The 18309-nt window shown below is 27.8% G+C and overlaps 1 protein-coding gene across 1 annotated transcript in view; it reads left to right on the top strand.

Moving 5' to 3' along the window:
* Nucleotides 1–2902: 2902 nt before the first annotated feature.
* Nucleotides 2903–18309, top strand: part of LOC107437342 (putative uncharacterized protein DDB_G0282499) — a 63638-nt gene continuing 48231 nt past the window's right edge. The window contains exons 1-5 of the mRNA XM_016049308.3: nucleotides 2903–3590; nucleotides 7547–7631; nucleotides 15260–15718; nucleotides 17186–17213; nucleotides 18042–18096. Of these exons, the coding sequence (XP_015904794.1) occupies nucleotides 7572–7631; nucleotides 15260–15718; nucleotides 17186–17213; nucleotides 18042–18096 (602 nt within the window). The 5' untranslated portion in view covers nucleotides 2903–3590; nucleotides 7547–7571. The remainder of the gene's footprint in view (nucleotides 3591–7546; nucleotides 7632–15259; nucleotides 15719–17185; nucleotides 17214–18041; nucleotides 18097–18309) is intronic.

Raw genomic sequence — 18309 nt, 5'->3', positions numbered from 1 at the left:
TTCTTTTAAATTTTGTAATTATAAACTAATTTTCTGTTTAATGACAAGCGGCTAACGCAATTCACTTCTTTACCGCAGTGTGTCAGTTTTTTTTTCCTTTTTTCTAGTTGTTATTGTGAAGTTTATGTTATTATCAAGTCAACTATATGGCGCTTGCAACGAGAAATGCAGAGAGTTTCTTAAAATGCCTCTAACATATATGAAAGGCTAATTATCAAACAGATTTTGAGGATTTTAGTCCCAATTTTCTCAGTATTAATTCTTTATATTTCGATTGTGTCTTTGCTTTGTTCTTGCTTAAATATTAGAATACTAAATTGATTGACAAGCCTTAATTTCAACAAGGATTTTAAGAATTTAAACGTAAGGGTGGTCTTAAGAAAATAACTTGCTTAAGTGTTGATCCCATATGAATTGATAAAAATATTGAATATATTCTCTATATAAAATCTACTGAGAAAGAAATACATATGAGTACTAGGCAAAAACAAACAATTACATTATGACTTTCTCCAGTAAGAAATTATGATCTTTTTTGTTTATGACTTTATGTCAATATCCCGCCGCAAACATAACGACTAATAGTAAAAAAGAAAAAAAAGAAGAAAAAATATTGTTGATCTTTTTTAAAATTTCTAATCAGTTTCGGAGTCATTCAATTTTAAATATTAGTGTTCCTTATACGATTCCGAAAACCTAATGAAGAATACTTTATTTTATCCTCGTCTTTTGGGCAAGACTAAAACCATATTTTATCTTTCATTTAAAAAAAAAAGCTGATTGTTTAAATATACATTAGGCATATTCATATCATATATATTTATATGCATATATTATATATTTATACAATATTATAATATATCTGTATTTATATATGGCCAATATTAATATTTATATAAACTAATATCCAGAGTTTAGCATTTCTGAGTCTGCTTCTTGTTGTTGTTGTTGTTAATTTACGTCGCACTAAAGCTGCACAATGGGCTATTGGCGACGGTCTGGGAAACATCCCGGAGGAGAGTCTGCTTCTAAAGAGCTCATTTCCTTTCCCCTCCTCGCCTACACTTTGCCAGATTGTCAGACTATTTTTTCCGTCTCCTCTTTTTAAACGTACATATGCTATATTTAATTTTCCTTTATGGTGAATTTGATAATTATAGTGTATTTGCTACCGGGTAAAAATTACTTTTTCATTATTACTTTCTTTTGCAATATTTTGATTTGAGTTTGCATTTGTGTTTGATTGATTCCATTTTGAGATATGACCTTCCATTTTCCTTTTCGATTTGATTTCTTATTCTTAACTTGTGTAGGTATTAGTTTTGTTTTCTTTCTTGTTGCTTAGTAATTTATTAAATGAAAAAAAATCGAAATAACGATTTTTACGTGAATTTCCATTTTAGTTCTGAAATATTTGTATGTATAGATTCGTTATTGAGTTATTTTATGACAAAATTTAAGATTTTTTATAGCACCGGCTAATTTGATTTGGGGAGAACTATTTTAAGAGAGTATTATTTGTAGTAGATAATATACGTCGTACATTGTTCAAGTTTCTAATTAGTTTTAGAGCAATTAAAATGTCAAGTCGCATTTTTTTATAAACGAATATCAAACCTCTCCAAAAGCTTAATTTTTTTTAAACAGAACCTCCCCAAAATTGTGATTAAGTTTAAAAAAAGAAAAAAACTCTACAAGCCGTTTCAAGGGTTGATGTACAATTGCGAGAAGGTGGCGTAGACTCTTATATAACAAAGCTTAATAAACATTAAAGAATAAAATCTAAGGTGTTCAAACAAGGCCAAAGCGGAAGAAGTAAGAGAAGTGAAATTCAATTAACGGAGTGAAGCAGTTTTGGGGGTTTGGTGAGCCATACCGAACAGGGTAAGGAAAACCCGATTTATAAAAAAAAATACTTAATTCATTTTTTCAAATGTTAATTATTTTAAATAGTTCTTTTTCACAGGTAAATAGTTCAACCAAAATATTTTATCAAGAATAAAGTATGATTTTCAAAAAATTTCAGAAAGAAGTCTTAAACTATAAAAATTTATTTAGAAGAAATTTGTAATTTAGGAAAAAATTTCAAATATTCTGTTTGAAGGTTTGTTCTGTAGCGAACAAAATTTTGTAATAAAAGAATTAAAAACCAAAAAAATTCTTTTATTAGCATTTGGTAATAAAAGAATTTTTTTGTAATAATAGATAATTACAATTACAAGAATTTTTACAAGAATAATTACAAGAATTTTTTTGTAATGTAGGCAAGTAATATTTTTCCTACATTCGACAGTGTACTCTGAAATTCGTAGTTTTATACATATAATTTATAAAAACTCTTCACTTTGGATTTTATCGTGACTAAAACTTTTTAACATTTTGCAATGATTGTCTTGACTGTCTATACTTCCGGGTTACTGTTTTTGGTGTATTTCGAAGCTATTTGTCTCAGAGCGTGATCGCTGGGTTTTGAAGCTCTCTTGAGTAATATTTCTTGTATACGTGTATTGAAGAACTGTCATTTCAAGGCTTAAGAATAATCATTTGAAAAAATAATCGTTATAATACACTTTGTACCTTTAACAATATACCAACCTTGAAATTTAAACCTAAATGATAATTTGTTAAATGAACTTTATCTCGCTGCTCGAACAATATGCTAACACTAAAGTATGATGGTGCACTGCCTGCCCCTAGAAAAAACGGTAATAAACAAGTAAAAAGAGGCCAAATTAGAACTGCCAAAAAAGCGAGTTCTTTCTAAATCTAGCAGCCATGACACCTTTTTTTTAAAAATACATTTCTAAATCAAGCAAATTTTATCTCCGTATCAGCAAAGGCGAATTTTTGCGTCCAGTGTGAATCGCTCATAAGAAGAACTGCTCGCGCATGCGTGAGTCGCATACAGTAAGGATGCTCCCCTGATAGAGAACAGACTCAGAATTGAACTCTGAAAGATCCATTTTGTAGAGTAACATACTAATCAATTTTCCCTCCCTTTTAAATATGAAACAATCTTAACCTTCAAAATTAATGGCAACAGCTATAATATCCGGCAGGTGACAGGAATTGCAAGCGTTTAGTATATTGTGATTGTTTATGTTTTGTCAATTTTGGGAAATGAATCGTTACTGTGAAAGCAAACGGTTTGAAATTATGATTATAAATATTTCAGAGTCTTCAGATATATTGGCTGTAACATGATGGAAGTATTATATGTTTCTGATATTATGAATGACTCTTTTTTCTGAGTGCACCTAGTAGCTGATAGAAAGTTTATAAAAAAAATTATGAAACAAATGTTGCATATGGTTTATTTTAGTTCGATACTCTACAAAATATTTCAGCTTCCTGTTTTGGGTAACATTGTTCTAGCATACATGAAACGAATAAAAGTAAAGATATAAACATGGGAAATGTTTTGTGTAAACATCTGATACTTAATCTCAATTGAAATTTAGTTATTTGATGTAAAACAGTTTCTGCCACTGATATTTGTCAATGTGTTTTAGAAGATTCTGCATTGTTCTCTATTTTCCATGCGTTGTAAAGATGATGATTTGATTCTTTATGAGTAGATACATTGCTTGGTATGCCTATTTATTATGTTGATTTTTCATATTTTATGAAATTAATGATATTTAAAGTATAGTCCAATGTGACTAAGTTTTTATAAAATTGAAATCTTGTATCAACAACCAACTTTTCATTTTTAAACACTTGACTTGATATTACTGATTTTTTTGTGTATACAAAACATCCCATTTCTATGAATACAAATGCAGATTTTAAAATAAATGAGATAAAGAAGTAATAAAAGATTTGAATTTTGGTACCAACGTATTTTTATTTCATTTAATGTTTGTAAATGTTGCAGTATCTGATAGTGCAAGCTTAAAAACTTTTTGATTATATACTTTAGGGGTGCACAACCTTTTTGAGTGAAGGGCCACAAGCACAGCAGATTGACCAATCAAGGGTCACATGCCAAAGTATTTAGACAGACATATTCACTGCAATTGTAGGTAGTAAATGTTATAAAAACATCATTGTTTTAGGCACTAAATTCTTTTTGTAAGATAACTTTGTAATATCTTTGCATAAAATTAAATGTTAAAAAAACAAACAGAATCCGAAAGTCAGAATAAATTTATCAGAAAAAAATTTAGGTAAATTTAAATAATTAAAAAACTATGGGAAAATTGATGTTTTTTTTGTAATCATATTACAAAATACAAATCTCCATTTAAGCATAAATGTTAACTTTAAAAAAATTTGTTCATAGAATTAAATTTTAAAAAAATATTCTAGTTATTAGAATAAATGTAAGTTAAATACTTTGGTTTACAGAAAATTTATAGGGTTAAAAATGATTGAAATTGAAACAAAACCCCTTTAGCAGAAAATAAGATTTAGTTGGGAATATACTTAAACTTTAAAACATTTATTTTAAATTAATTATAAGAGGGAAGAAAAAGAAAGAAAGGAAGCATTAATTTTGAAGTAATTATTTTCCTTAATAATAAAAAACTATTAAGATACTTGTTTACAACATTTTATGACGAATATTTTTGTTATCATGGCCCTTATTAATTACAATTAATTCACTTATGTACACACCTTTTTATCAAAAACCCCGATTCTCAAAAAGTTTTGGGGGTTTTTTTTTTTATAAATATTCAGCTTTTTTTTAAAAGTCAGTTGTTGAAATAAAATAATTATATTTATTTCCAATTTGATATATAGATATAATATATCAGGAAATATATGGAAAATTCGATCTACGTAGCTACTAACCCTTCCGCATATCTAATTATTTTAGATATCAGCTTTTACAAGCAGAAAATAAGATTTTCTTCATTTTTACCCGTCCGCTAGATAGCGCGTATTTTCGTAATCCAGACGTCACTGCATTTTAATATCAGGCATCGATTTTCGTATTTACCTGATTTAAAAGTTGCACGATGCGTTTCTTATTCACGCAATTTCAATATCGTTCATTGCAATCCTTATTTTCCGAAATTTAAAAATCCAATATCGCAATTTATATGGGAGCGTTTTTAAAATTCTACATAACCATTCTTATTCACGCAAGTTTATCCAATGTCATGATTGGTTTTTGTGGTTGTAATGTCCAACATCTATTTTCGTATTTACACGGAATTTAAAAATTGGGTTTTGGATTCATATTCAAACCATTTAGAAATTATGCATCGTAATTCGTATTTGGGCGATCAAAAAATTACACTTCATGATTTATATTTTCACATTTTTAAATTCCAATATTGAGTTTCATTCATGTAATTTCAATATCGTGATTTATATTCACATGATTTTAAAATCAAAGATTGATGTTTGTATTTATGCGATTTTAAAATCCTTTATCGCCATTCTTGTAAAAAAAATAAAAAAATTCTTGTATTAGTAACTATAAGGGTGGCAGTTTTTCTATCAACGATTATTGCTATACATAGGCAATATCTGCAACATCAGTGAAACTGGATGAGAATATGTTACTAATATTTTTGCTATAAATCACGTATTTACTCTCGTGAAAATTCAGCTTTTTGCCTTTTGGCCAATTTCATCCCTGTCAAGTGCAACTCTGCTGCATTTTGCAAGAGATTCTCGATTTCAGGCTTCATTTTACATTATTTGGAATCAAACCGGAAATTTTCTTGAATTTTGCTGATTATGGGGACCAACTAAATATTGCCAGAATTTTTTCTCTGATAGTAAAATAGAATATTATTTCTCTTGTTAATTACATCACTGGTGAAGCACCATCATCCTAGTAACTAACAAATCTTCTTGCACTATTCTATTTATAGATCAGTACCATAATCTTTGAACTTGACTTATGGATTATTCACTAAAAACGTATTTTCATTTGGGTCCAGAGCAGTCAACAATCACAATGCTTCATCACCTCAAAATTTTAGTCACACTTTTATTCATTAAAATTAATGAGGATTAAAGTTGAATTGAGAATTTTGATCTTGAGCTTTTTCACCTGAGGAACCATCCACTAATTGCATAAAAAATTTAACATGTTATGGTATTTCATTATTTGTGAAAATTTTCGTGCTAAGTTATTTATGAAGAAAACTTACTAGTATTGAAAGGCAAGACTTTAAAAATAGTGCAAAGTGAGGAACTTTTCACTATTTTAACATTTAGCAAATGAAGAAAAAAATCTTGTGTTAATTCAGAGTTGTCGTTCTAAAACTTTAATTTATCTCTTAATGATTTGATTTGAAAATAATTGAAATAAAAAATTCATAATATAATAATTTACTTCGGACAAATATGTTAGCTTTAATACTTATTGTATTTACATTCCAAAAATATTAATTTTTTTTAAATAGTTTTATTAAAGAAATGAGACATAAACTTTACAACAATCTTGAATTGCAGAACGTTGACCATGTTTTAACCGCAATATATTCAATGAGCCAAACCCGGTCACTCCTATTATTTGGAAAACTTGACTACTCATATCAGTTGGATATATAAATCTTAATTGACTAAATCTGGTTCTCTTTATGGTTCATAATTCAAGTTATGAGGACAAATCAAATTGACTTAGTCACTAACTAATTCTGTCCAATTTTATAACTTTAAGCAAGATAGAAGTTCCGACAGTTGACTGATTTCCTTAAATGTATCCCTACTGGGTACATTACCACACAACACTGAAAAGCCAAAGAGTCGTATTGTTCATTCTGTCATTTTAGCGGATTACTTATTATATTTCTGCTATTTGTTAGTAATTTTAAATAACTAATGAAACACTGTGTTTTCAATCTCGTAACTATAACTAATAGTTAGCAGCTAAATAATGATATTAAATAAATAATTCTGAAATATTGTATTTTTATATTACTGACAAGCAAGGGGAGAAATCACTCTTTTTTAACATATATTGCTAAAATGATATTTAAATGTTATTTGTTCATTTGCATGTTAGGTTGAGTTGAAAAGTAATTAAAGAATTCAGTTCTTTTTATTATTATTATTATGTTAACATTTAAGGAAACAAAAGTGGATATTTTTGAATTTTTATTGAAATATTAATTAAAAGTTAAATACTATGAAATAGTTTAGTTAATTTCAATTTAAGGCTTAAAATATTATTTGATGTATTGTTTTAAAAAGACCAAAAAAACCTGATTTAGGGAGGAAAAAAAAATTTAAGGGTTTTTTTGAACTGTGATTCTTAGACTCCTCTACCAAATTCTTATACTACTGTGATATGTATGAAGAAAAATAAATTCTTTAGAAATAATTTTGAAAAATTAATAATTATTAGATTTTCTTTTAATAAATGTTTATTAGCCTCTATTTTTCTGCATTTAGATAAAAATTGTCTTAAGAATCTAACACCTGCATGTGTTCAGATCTCAATTGAAGTTAAAAAAATTTGTAAAATTAAAATTGGAAAAACTGATTGAAAATATGTAACCATTGTGATCTATTTAAATAACATTCACTGGTATGTCCACTTTATGGAAGAAATGCTATTTTTAAGGAAATATTTTTTTAGATCTCGTATCGACACCTCAGTCGGGATGCTGTTTGTGAATGAAGAACTTGAAGAATGTCATCCAGTATTTTCTAAACCGAAAAAGGTAATCAAATTAGATAATTATTTTCAGAACTTATTTTCTCTCCTCACTAGTCATTTTGTGACTAACTTAATTTATTTACTGTTTGATTTTTGCTACATTGAGAACAGTGTAGTACTGCGTGAAATTGTACTTACTTTTAAAACTATTTGTCTTTTATAATATTATACTGGCACTTTAAATTAATTAATCCACTGTTTTAAGGCAAATAAATGTATATAAGCAAAACTGCAACAGTTGATCTCGACTGTCCCATCCATCCTCACACTAAGGTGTTTTAACAATCTCCAGTACGCGTTATGTTATTAAGAGCCTTTCACACTGGCTGCGATTTTTTTTTTAATGCAAATCTGGTTGATGAGTTTTTTGCAGCTAAATATTTTCCACCTATCTGGTTCTCATTCGACTCATTCACACTGGATGTGAGTAAATCGTATCCTGTATGAATCGGCATTTACTCTTTGTAAAAAGTTTTGTGCATAAGCAGAGGAGATAAAGGATAAATTCTAGATTTGGTGATATTTTTTTAATTTTTGTGGTGTCTGTTTTTTGAAAGATCAGGTTCTAGTAATTATCTTGCCATTAACACTGGATTAGTCATTTGAAGATGCTACTGTATAGTGGTTTTTATTAACATAGGGGAAAAAATTCATGGAATCTTTCATTTACTGTGATATCAGAATTCATCGTTTTGTTCATTCTTTGTGTTACATCAGAGGTGATGCTGCAATCGTTTTATTTATTTTTGTATTACGTCCCTCCTTAAAGGTTTTCAATTTTCTGACCAGTGAGGAGTGGGGTTATCTGCTCTGAGGTCTATGGAAATTAAACTGCAGTTAATTTGCTGTTATAGCCGACAGATTTTTTTATAAATTTATTTGAATATTAATTATATTTGATCTCAATGATTTAAAGATGGTATTTCGTAGAAGAGACAGGCTATTGCTATTGAAATGGGTATAGTGAATGCTGCAAATGTGAAATTATTCAAACTTAAAATATGCAGAGTGAAAAATTAAAATTATGATGAAGATTTTGTGAAAAGATTATGGAGTCCTCTGAAAGAAGAAAGAAAACATAGATTAGAAATTCAAGAACAGAATCGGAATAGGGAATAAAAAGAAAATAGAAAGAGCAATACAACAAACTCAAGAAATGAAAACTTAAAAAACAAATTGAACTCAAAAAATATGATTTGAATTAGAGAAATCGTGTCTACAAAATGAAACAAAACCTAGTGAAAATGAGAGAAGGGAAACCTATCTTCTAATTAAACTGAAAGTGAGACTTCCTAATATTCTACAAAAGTTTGATCTGAAAGTGTGTAATATGAACTTTTTTCTCAGGAGTTTCCAACTTACATAAGGCCAGGGGCCGCAATTAAAAACACCAGTCAAATGGCGGGTCGCAACTTTGTTAAAATTTCATATAGGACTCTTTTATGTTTGAAGGAACATTGAATATTACTGTCAGATTTTTATCTAGTTGTATAAAACAAAGTATTGAATTACAAATTAAAATAAGAAGTAGATTTTTACCTGAGAAATAAATTCTTTGCAGCGTTGGTATGTTAAATTTCATAGAAACGTAAAAATTAGGGTTTTTTTTTTTTACAAAGAAAAGTACTCTAAACCCGTATAGATTTTTTACGAAAATTGTCTGCAAAAAATGACAACTACTATATTGACATCTACTATATATACTTCAGCTCACGGGCCACAAAAAAGGCTTGGCGAGCCGCCAGTTGGTAACCACTGTTATATCTGGTACCATTCTACAGACAGGAAAAATTAGTTGTAATTAAAAAAGAACTGTGGGTATTACATTTAATATGATTACCATACGGTATTGTCCAAATTATCGCAAGATAAGAAGAAACCACAAATAATTGCAGTGAAGTAAATGAACTCTTGTCAAAAAAATTTAAGATGACACCTAGAAAATTTAGACAGTTTTTCAAAACATCAAAAAACAAAAGAGAAAAATTGGCTTGATTATGAACTTATACAAACTTATTTTCATTAAGAAAACTTTAAAAAATCAAATTTCGAAATGGAAAATCCAGCTTTGAAATATATTCTCCCTATATGCTAGACAAAAAGTTAGAATTTTAAGAGAAAGAAAAATGGCCTGCCGATTTCCTAAGCATTGTTATATTTGAAGAAAACCCTATTTTGCAAGAGAATGTTCGAAATCATACAGAAGGATGACTGATAATTTGAAGATAAATAAAGTTTTAACAGGCAAGGCATGTTCTGAATTATTGAAAAGAAAATCTGACTTTAAAATTAATCCTCTACAGTTTGTTGAGGTTCTAGTTAAAAAAAAATTATCAAAGCCTTGGCCAAATCTGGATACCGAATTTCGAATTCCGGTAATACATACAAACTTAGTTTTGGAGCTGAAAACTGAAAAAGAAGTAATTGTTCTTTGCAGTGCTTTGGGGGGGGGGGAATTAATGTCAATTTAATAAGTTTCAAAGTAATTGTGAAAAAAGAAAATACTATGTTTTCCGAACCAGTTCGAAATGCTTTCAGCTGTATCAAATAAAATTAAAGAAAATTGCATTCTTGCTCTTAAAGTTTTAAGTTTATTTGAAAATTGTGAAGTTACCATGACAATCACTACTGAACAAAATATTACAAAATGTGTTGAATGGAAACATCCGGAATTCAAGGAAGAATTACTGCATTGTCAACACATCGAAGATGACGCAATTCTAGGCGGAACTTGTGATACAGTAGTCCTCTTGAATAACGAAAGCCTAAGTGATGCCACCCAATTTAAAGAAGAATAAAAAAATGTACAGTGCACAAAATAAAAGATGGGCCACTTTGAATTACTTTTGATCTAATGATTGGACCTTAACGTTCTAAGATTCAATCCTAATGGTTCAAGTAGGTGACCTTAAAATATGATTATTAATTTGTGCACACAATATTATAAGATAAAAATCCGGTGCAAAAACGTACTTTCTGTGAATAAACATAGCCACCATTTGGTGTTAGTAATCTTTATAGTTCCGTCAAGTCAATAGTTCGGATCCCTTGATGTTAATTTGTTTTTTGATTATTTCACCATAGCTCAAAAAAATTTTAAGCAAATTGAAAAATCTTTGCATGCAATTATAAAATTCATTTATCCATAGATAATTACATGCAAAAAATAACTTTTAACAAATATTCATTATTTTTTATTATTTTATTTAATAATAGTCAAAATATATAGAATTGTAAAGTTTATAATTTTTTACGTAATTTTAAAAAATGTACTTTTACATAGCAAAATCGGTGGAATAGTTTCTGAGAAATCAAATTTTAAAAATGTGACTTTTTTATGATACGATTTATATTAGTTTTTGTGTATACCTTATAATTCAATTTTTTTTGACAATTCTTAAATAAAATATTGAAAATATTAAATATTTACTTAATGCCATTTTTTGCATAGAATTATCTATGGATGAACAAATTTTATAATATTTTTGTGCAATAAAAATTTATCACTGAAAAAGTTCTCGAGATAAGGGGAAATACGCAAAAAGTAAAATTAACATTAAGGGGTCCAAACTTTGGACCGCTTTCCAATCCAAACTATTTTGACCATATTTCCCTGAGTGCCCGGTATATTTTGGAGGTCAAAAATCCTATTCCTTTAAAAAAAGAGAAAAAAGGGGGGGGTATGTTTATTCAGAAAAAGTGCAGTTTTGTGTCCGATTACATAACTTAAAATATTGTCTGCACTAATTAACTCACTTGAGATCACTCCCTTGAACCATTAAGATTGAGACCTAAAAGGTGAAGATCTGATCATTAGACAAAAAGTTATTCTGGGTGGTTTATTTTTTTATTTTGCGCACTGTACATCTTAGAGATGCACAACCTTTTTGAGTGAAGGTCCACCTGCACAGCAGGTTGAATAACAAAGGGTGGCAAGCGTGTTTAGACAGATTTACAGCAAATAATGAAATTTTTATATAAATATAAGCAGTAATTTTTTTTATCAGTAATATTTTCAGAAAATTAAATACTTTAAATTATTAAAATTCATTCAAAATGAAAAAGCTGATCCTATTTTTAATAAAAAATTTCCCCTTTTATCGGAAATTGATAGATTCAAAGAAATTTCATAATTGGGTAAAAGAAATTTTTTTTTATTTTATTGTCCTATCACTTAGTACGAAAAATCATTTTAAAATAAATTCAAACTTTTAAAAAAAATAATCTTTACAGAATGAAATTATAAAAAAATAAATCAATAAATACATATTTTGATGAGTAATATGAATTAAATATTTTAATTGAAGAAAGCTTATAGGGTTTAAACAAAAACCAAGGATAAAAATTAAACCATTATAGTACAAAATGAGATTCAATATTTATTTAGTATTATACTTCAGATATTATTTATATATATTTTTTTTAATTATTAGAGGTTTTTCGTTTTTTTTCCTGAAAAAATCACTTAAGTTACAAAAATTACTAACAATAAATGAATTCTTCATGTTGCAATTACATTGTATTAAAATATCGGGATTCTGTATTAGAATATCGGAATATAAGGTTCTAATTGCCAAAAAAATTGTGGGAGAATGATTTTGGTAGACGATGACATATGACGCAAAATTGTGTCAGGAAGTGATTATTTAACTGTGCGATTAAAAACTTGGTTGTCGAAGTAACATCGTAGTTTTTTAAGAAAATTGGAGCAACAAATTCACGTGGGAAAACATTGTGAAAGTTGCAAGAAAAACAAATCACTTAAATTATGATGAAATCAGCATGAATAAAGCATGTCAATATGTAATTATTTAAATGCGTTATTTAAAATTCGCATGTCTTAATAAAACTCAGAATTTTTAAAACCATGTGGAAATCTAAAGTAGTAACTGCCAAAAAATAAGTAAAAAAACAACTTGGATTTGCGATGAAATCGATACAAACATAGCTCGTCAAAAGTAGTTATTTCAATGTGCAAATTAAAACTTGCATGTGGTAATAATCTCTAAGGAAAAATTTGTCATTTTCACAAACACACAGAAAAATGTATGAAATCGACATAAATAAAGATAGTCAAAAAGTGCACGATTAAAATATATATAAAACATTAAATATGCGATTTAAAATATATAATATATCGTATTAAATTTACAGCAATTTTAAAAACCATGTGAAAAATTTTAAACAAACTGGTAAAAAAATCGCTTAGATTTAATATGAAATCAGCAAAAATAAAGGGAAGCAAAAAGTGATTACTCAAACTCGAAATTTGCGTATATTATTATCGTATTAAAAGTATTGGGGTTTGTTTTTGTTTTGTTTTTTCAAAACAATGCAGAATTCCGAAGGCGTTAAGGCGGGAAAAGTGATTGAGAACATGGATTTACAATAAAATTTTGTAAATTGAACTTGTCAAAAAGTGATTACTCTAATGTGGAATTGAAAATTTTCAAAAAAAAATTTTTTTTTTTTTTTCAAAGAAAAATCTTTTTTTGTTCAGATGCTTTTGCGGGTCTCACATCAACAGAGGGCGGGCTGCAGGTTGGCCACCACTAGTACATCTAAAGATTGTTCTTCAAATGGTTGATTCAAAATTCACTGTACCAATATTGCATTTAAAAATGCAAGAGTTTCAGAACCATGTAAGAATCGTGCCGAGAAAGCAATTGAAAAAATTGTGTTGGTTTCAATCATTGGTAACTAATGGCATCATTGCATGATTCAATATTTCATGATATATTATAATGTTGTATGAAAACACCTATTTTTGAAAACTGCCTGTTAATTCATATTAATAGCTGCCAAAAAATTATCAACAAGATCATGTGGTTTTCGAATCGTTGCTGATCAAATGGAGAAAATGTCGAATTTATTTTTAAAAAATTATTCATTGTGGCCAGAGAGAACATAGAATTTTATCAATCTGGAAAAATCAATGAATTTAATTAAGATACAAAAAAATCTGGAGAAATTAATTAATTTGAGTATTAGACACCTAAAAGGTCAAAATTTTGTTTCCCCAAAAAATTTGGTCTATTATAATAATTTTTTTTTTTAATTGTTTCTTTTCAACCCTAATAGTATTTTGTAAATAATAACTGTTTTTTAAAATATTTTATGTTTAAGATTAAAGCATTTATGCTTTTTAGTTATAACTAAAAAGTTTATAATAAAATTTATACTGTAACTTTAAAAAAATCAGGAATGTTGAATAAAATCAGTTAGGGTAAATCAAAGAAATGACAAGAATTTTTTTTCTTCTGAATATCGTTGGCCACTGTTGATGTAGTAAAATATTTCAAAACAGTCAAAGGGACATATTTTCTGCAATGCATTTTAAAATGGTGAGAGAGCTTAAATATCTTGACTTCACCCTGCATACAACAAAATTTTATTTTTGTTCTCTGAATCGTGTCTCATAAGGATGTAATGTATAAATCATAAATTTTTAATTGCAATATTTTCCTGCTTTCTCTTTTTTTTAAATTATGTAATCTCATGTCTGCTTTAATTATTCTCAGCTTGTCTAAATATTTAGGAATGTGACTTTTCATTAATCAAACGGCTGTGCAAGTGGCCCTTCATTCATAAAAGTTGTGCACCCCTAGTGCCCAAGAATTAAAACTGATTTAAAAATACAATCCTCTTTAACAAAAAAATAACAATAGTAGTAAATGAAAAAAAAAAATTTGATTGATGCAATTCTAAATAAATCTGTGACAAAGCCTTTCGACATTTTTTCTTTCAAGCACTTAATATTCATAGCTTTTTTCTAACGCATAATTGTATCACATTTATAAAATGGAAAGCATTTTAATAAAATGCATTGAATTAAATGAAAGGTATGAAATTTAAATTAAATGCATTTAATTAAAACTTCACACCTTTTACAGAACCAGGGAGTTCGTGAAAGGGGTGCATTTTAAAGCATATGTACCACTCTTCAATCCTATCAGTCTTGAGTAAAGATCAGTGGACTGAGTTCCATTCTCAAAATGTATTCCCAATTTTTTTTTATTGAAGTTTTCAACAAAAACATTACTTTTTATGGCAACTTATTTTTCATAATTAATTCAAAATGATGAAGTTACACCACAATGAAAGAACGGGATTGACTAAATTTCTTTATCTGCTTGTGTTAACAAAACTTCTATTGTGGAATCTGAATCTTTTGAAGTTTGAATTTTTTTTCTCAACATTTTGAGATGTTGGACAATGTTGAAACTATTTTATTAAAAAAAATGAAATTTATTGCTCGAGGGCAAAAAAAAAAAAAATTATTATGAAGTGAAAAATAAATAGAGATATGACTAGCTCTGTTAAAGTTAGTAAGATTATTACAATTGCTTATGGAAAAATTAAAAATTTTAAAAGTTGCGACAAAAATTATGAAAGAGTATATAAAGTTTATATAATTTTTTCTACTTGTTCTATAGAATTCTTTCACCCAAAAATTATTACATGAAAAAACTTTTTTTTATATCTTACTTCCTCTAGTAGTTAATTTCATAAAAATTTTAAAGATGGTCTAAAATTTTAACTAAAGATAGTTTTTGTTTCATTACCAGAAATGCATATTTTATGAATTTATATATTTTCTTGCTAACTAGCTAATGAAATCTTTGTTTCTAGGTTCATCCAAAGGCAGAAGACGATATGGTTCGTCGAATCAAATCCACTTTAGGAGAATATGTGCATGAAAATGAATGTAATATAGTCAGTGGTGAAGAAGGATTCATAAAAGATAAAACTTTATCATCTGATAATCTTTCTCAGTCCAGCAGTATTCTTCCAAGCCACGAAAAAGAAAATTTAGAAAAAGAAATTGAAACTAAAAATCTTGAAGATATAATTGAAACTAATGTTGCTCCATTGATTGTTGCTCAGTCTCCAGAAAAGACTCTGAATTATGTTGACGATTGCGGAAATAACTCTTCAGAATCATCTACCTCCAGTTCTCGCAGATGCTCATTAAAGAGACAATGCAAAGAACGAATTAGTCTTCTTGATTATAATCCTATGCTGACAATTAGAGCAAAAAGAACAAAGGGATGTACTTCTAACCGCTCAAAATCGGTTGACAGTATAGAAGTTAGTATTAAAGCTTTATTTATACAATAATTATCTCGACAATAAAGTAGTTCTGCCTTAAAATTCTTATCCTTATTAGAAAAATCCCTAAAATTTAGTGATGAAAACGACAAAAATCTTAAATGATTTGAATTTTACAATAAAATTGTTACCTTACAATTGTATTTAACGAAATATTTGTGGAATACCAGTATCGTAAATTATAAATAATTGAACTTATCTTTTTCTTCACATTGCAAAAGAAAATACTATTAGTTTTGTTTTCAAAATAAAAGAAACTAAATTATGAACCATTTGTTAAAATTAATAAATAGCAGATTTACTTAGTCCACTTGTTCAGAATATTTAACCAAACTTAAAAAGAAAGAAACATTTTTTCCCTCTGCTGTATTAACACCAGAGGATGGTTATCAAACAATGTGGCGGATTTCTCTTGGCGCAAGTGTTTGACCTGTTTTAATCAGGGCCTGCCCTGAGCTTTTGCCACATCACCAAATTCGTTAAAAATCTTAAATTAGGTGAAAAAATTCTGTTTTGGCGAATGATTTTTTTCTACTTAAAAGAAAAATATATATTCTCCTTAATCCTGGGGGGGGGGAACAGTCAGAAGGAATTTTTTGAACAAATCCTGTATTTTTGTTATTTGATTGCAGTAATTTCCATTAGATATGATGCATCATGCATAACCAATTAGAATTTCGTGTGACAATAACATAATGTTGCTTCATATTTATCCTTATGTTACTGCTCTAATCTTATAACTTATCAAAAATTAACCCCAATCCATTCCTATTTTTTTCCTCAACGATGATAAATCATCTAAGTTTTTCATCCTCTTTCCCAATTATTGCTAATTTACTCCTTCTCAACAGCAAAATGACTTGATTTGAATTTGCGTTTTATAAAATAATTCAATTTATAGTAAATTTGTATTTTGAAGTTTTCTACGGGAGAAAGTCAATCAAAAAATTTTGCCTATGACTAAGAATTTTTAAATTTGACTAATACTTTTGGTATTTGGCTCATTTACTGACTAATTATTTGATGTCCTTAGCGCGAGCCTTGTCTAATTATAATCTAATTATTCTGGGTTGAAAGGATGTCTACTTTCCAAAGTCTAACGGAATCATTGTACAAGTTAGGTTGGAATCAAATTATTTTAATTTGTAGTACTAAAAAAAAATTTGTTATGACTTTTTTTTTCCTTTCTGTTATGCACAATACAATGTATCACCTTATTTAATATTTAATTACAAATGCACTGCTAGAATATATTTATTAAATAATTAATGTTAGAACAGTCTAAAAATTGGTTGCCAAATATTTATCATTCTGTCTAAATCATTATTTAGAACATAAATCCAAAACGTACACACTATGAAGTAGTCTTGATACTTTTCAGTTTTATTAGTGCTTTTATCTTAAATGAATATTATTAAAGATAAAATTCCCTTTTTTTATATATAGGAGTCAAAGACAGCTACTTCTGTATTTAGTAAGTATTTTAAAGTATTTGCTCATTTTATACAAAACTTCTTTATATAATAACTTTTTAAAATTGCTGTATTAACTGCTCGATTCATCTGCTTGCAAATTAAAGTGATTTTACATCCAGTTTTGTACTGATTTAAAATTGTTCAACTCTTAAATTTAAGAGTGTCTTTTTTGAATTTCTTTAAATTAAAACATTTAAAGGCTGATATACTGTGCATATTTTTTGCGAGTTTATAGCCATTACAGGTTTTCTTAAGTATACTACAGTACTCTCTTAATCATATTGAAGCAAAATAAACTGTTTTTATTTACAATTAACTAATTATATCAACCGATTGAAAAATATTAAGTTATTATAAATAATTTGATTCAAATTGTCAATCATATAGTTTATAAACTCCTTGTTTCTAGAAAAAGCATTTAAGATTATTGTTGATGAATAATGAGGAGAATATTTATGATTTATGTGATAATTAGGTTCAAAATATTTTAATTTTGCCCAATTAATTTTGAAGATATGTCCAGTTTCAGAAAAGCAGAAAAAATCAGAAGTTAGGAAGAAAAAAATTCAGCGATGTTGTATGTAAATGCTGCTCTCAACTGCACTACTTTTTAGTTTAAAATTATTACAGTTTGTTATTAACTAAAAATTGCATTTCAAGTCACATTCTAAAGCAATTGGTCAACTGACTTACCCATCAAAAAATGCCAATGTATTCATGCCTGTGAGACAGAGTTAAAAATTTTCATTTTAAATGTGCTTGTTTAAATTTAACACAGTTGAGAATTTATAATTTATCCCGAAAAAAAATTTTTTTCTTCCCAACAGCAACAGAAACTTCCACTCTCAGTAATGATCTGGTATTATATGAAGATATACAAAGGTAATATTTATTTATTAAAGGTAATATATATATTATGTTTCCTTGTTTTGATTTTTAGTAGTTTTAAATTTTTAAGAGATTTTAAAAAAATTGGTTTGGGTAGTCTAATGATTTAAATCTTAACTTCTTGTATAAGGAGCCAGTTTGAATCCTGGTAGAGATGTGTGTAGCACAAGAAATATAAGTATTGGTAGCATATACTTGATAGGTAAC

This window comes from Parasteatoda tepidariorum, chromosome X1 (genome assembly GCF_043381705.1).
Source record: "Parasteatoda tepidariorum isolate YZ-2023 chromosome X1, CAS_Ptep_4.0, whole genome shotgun sequence".
NCBI lineage: Eukaryota > Metazoa > Arthropoda > Arachnida > Araneae > Theridiidae > Parasteatoda > Parasteatoda tepidariorum.
Note: the sequence above shows the minus strand (reverse complement) of the source record. Positions and strands in the feature narration are given on the sequence as shown.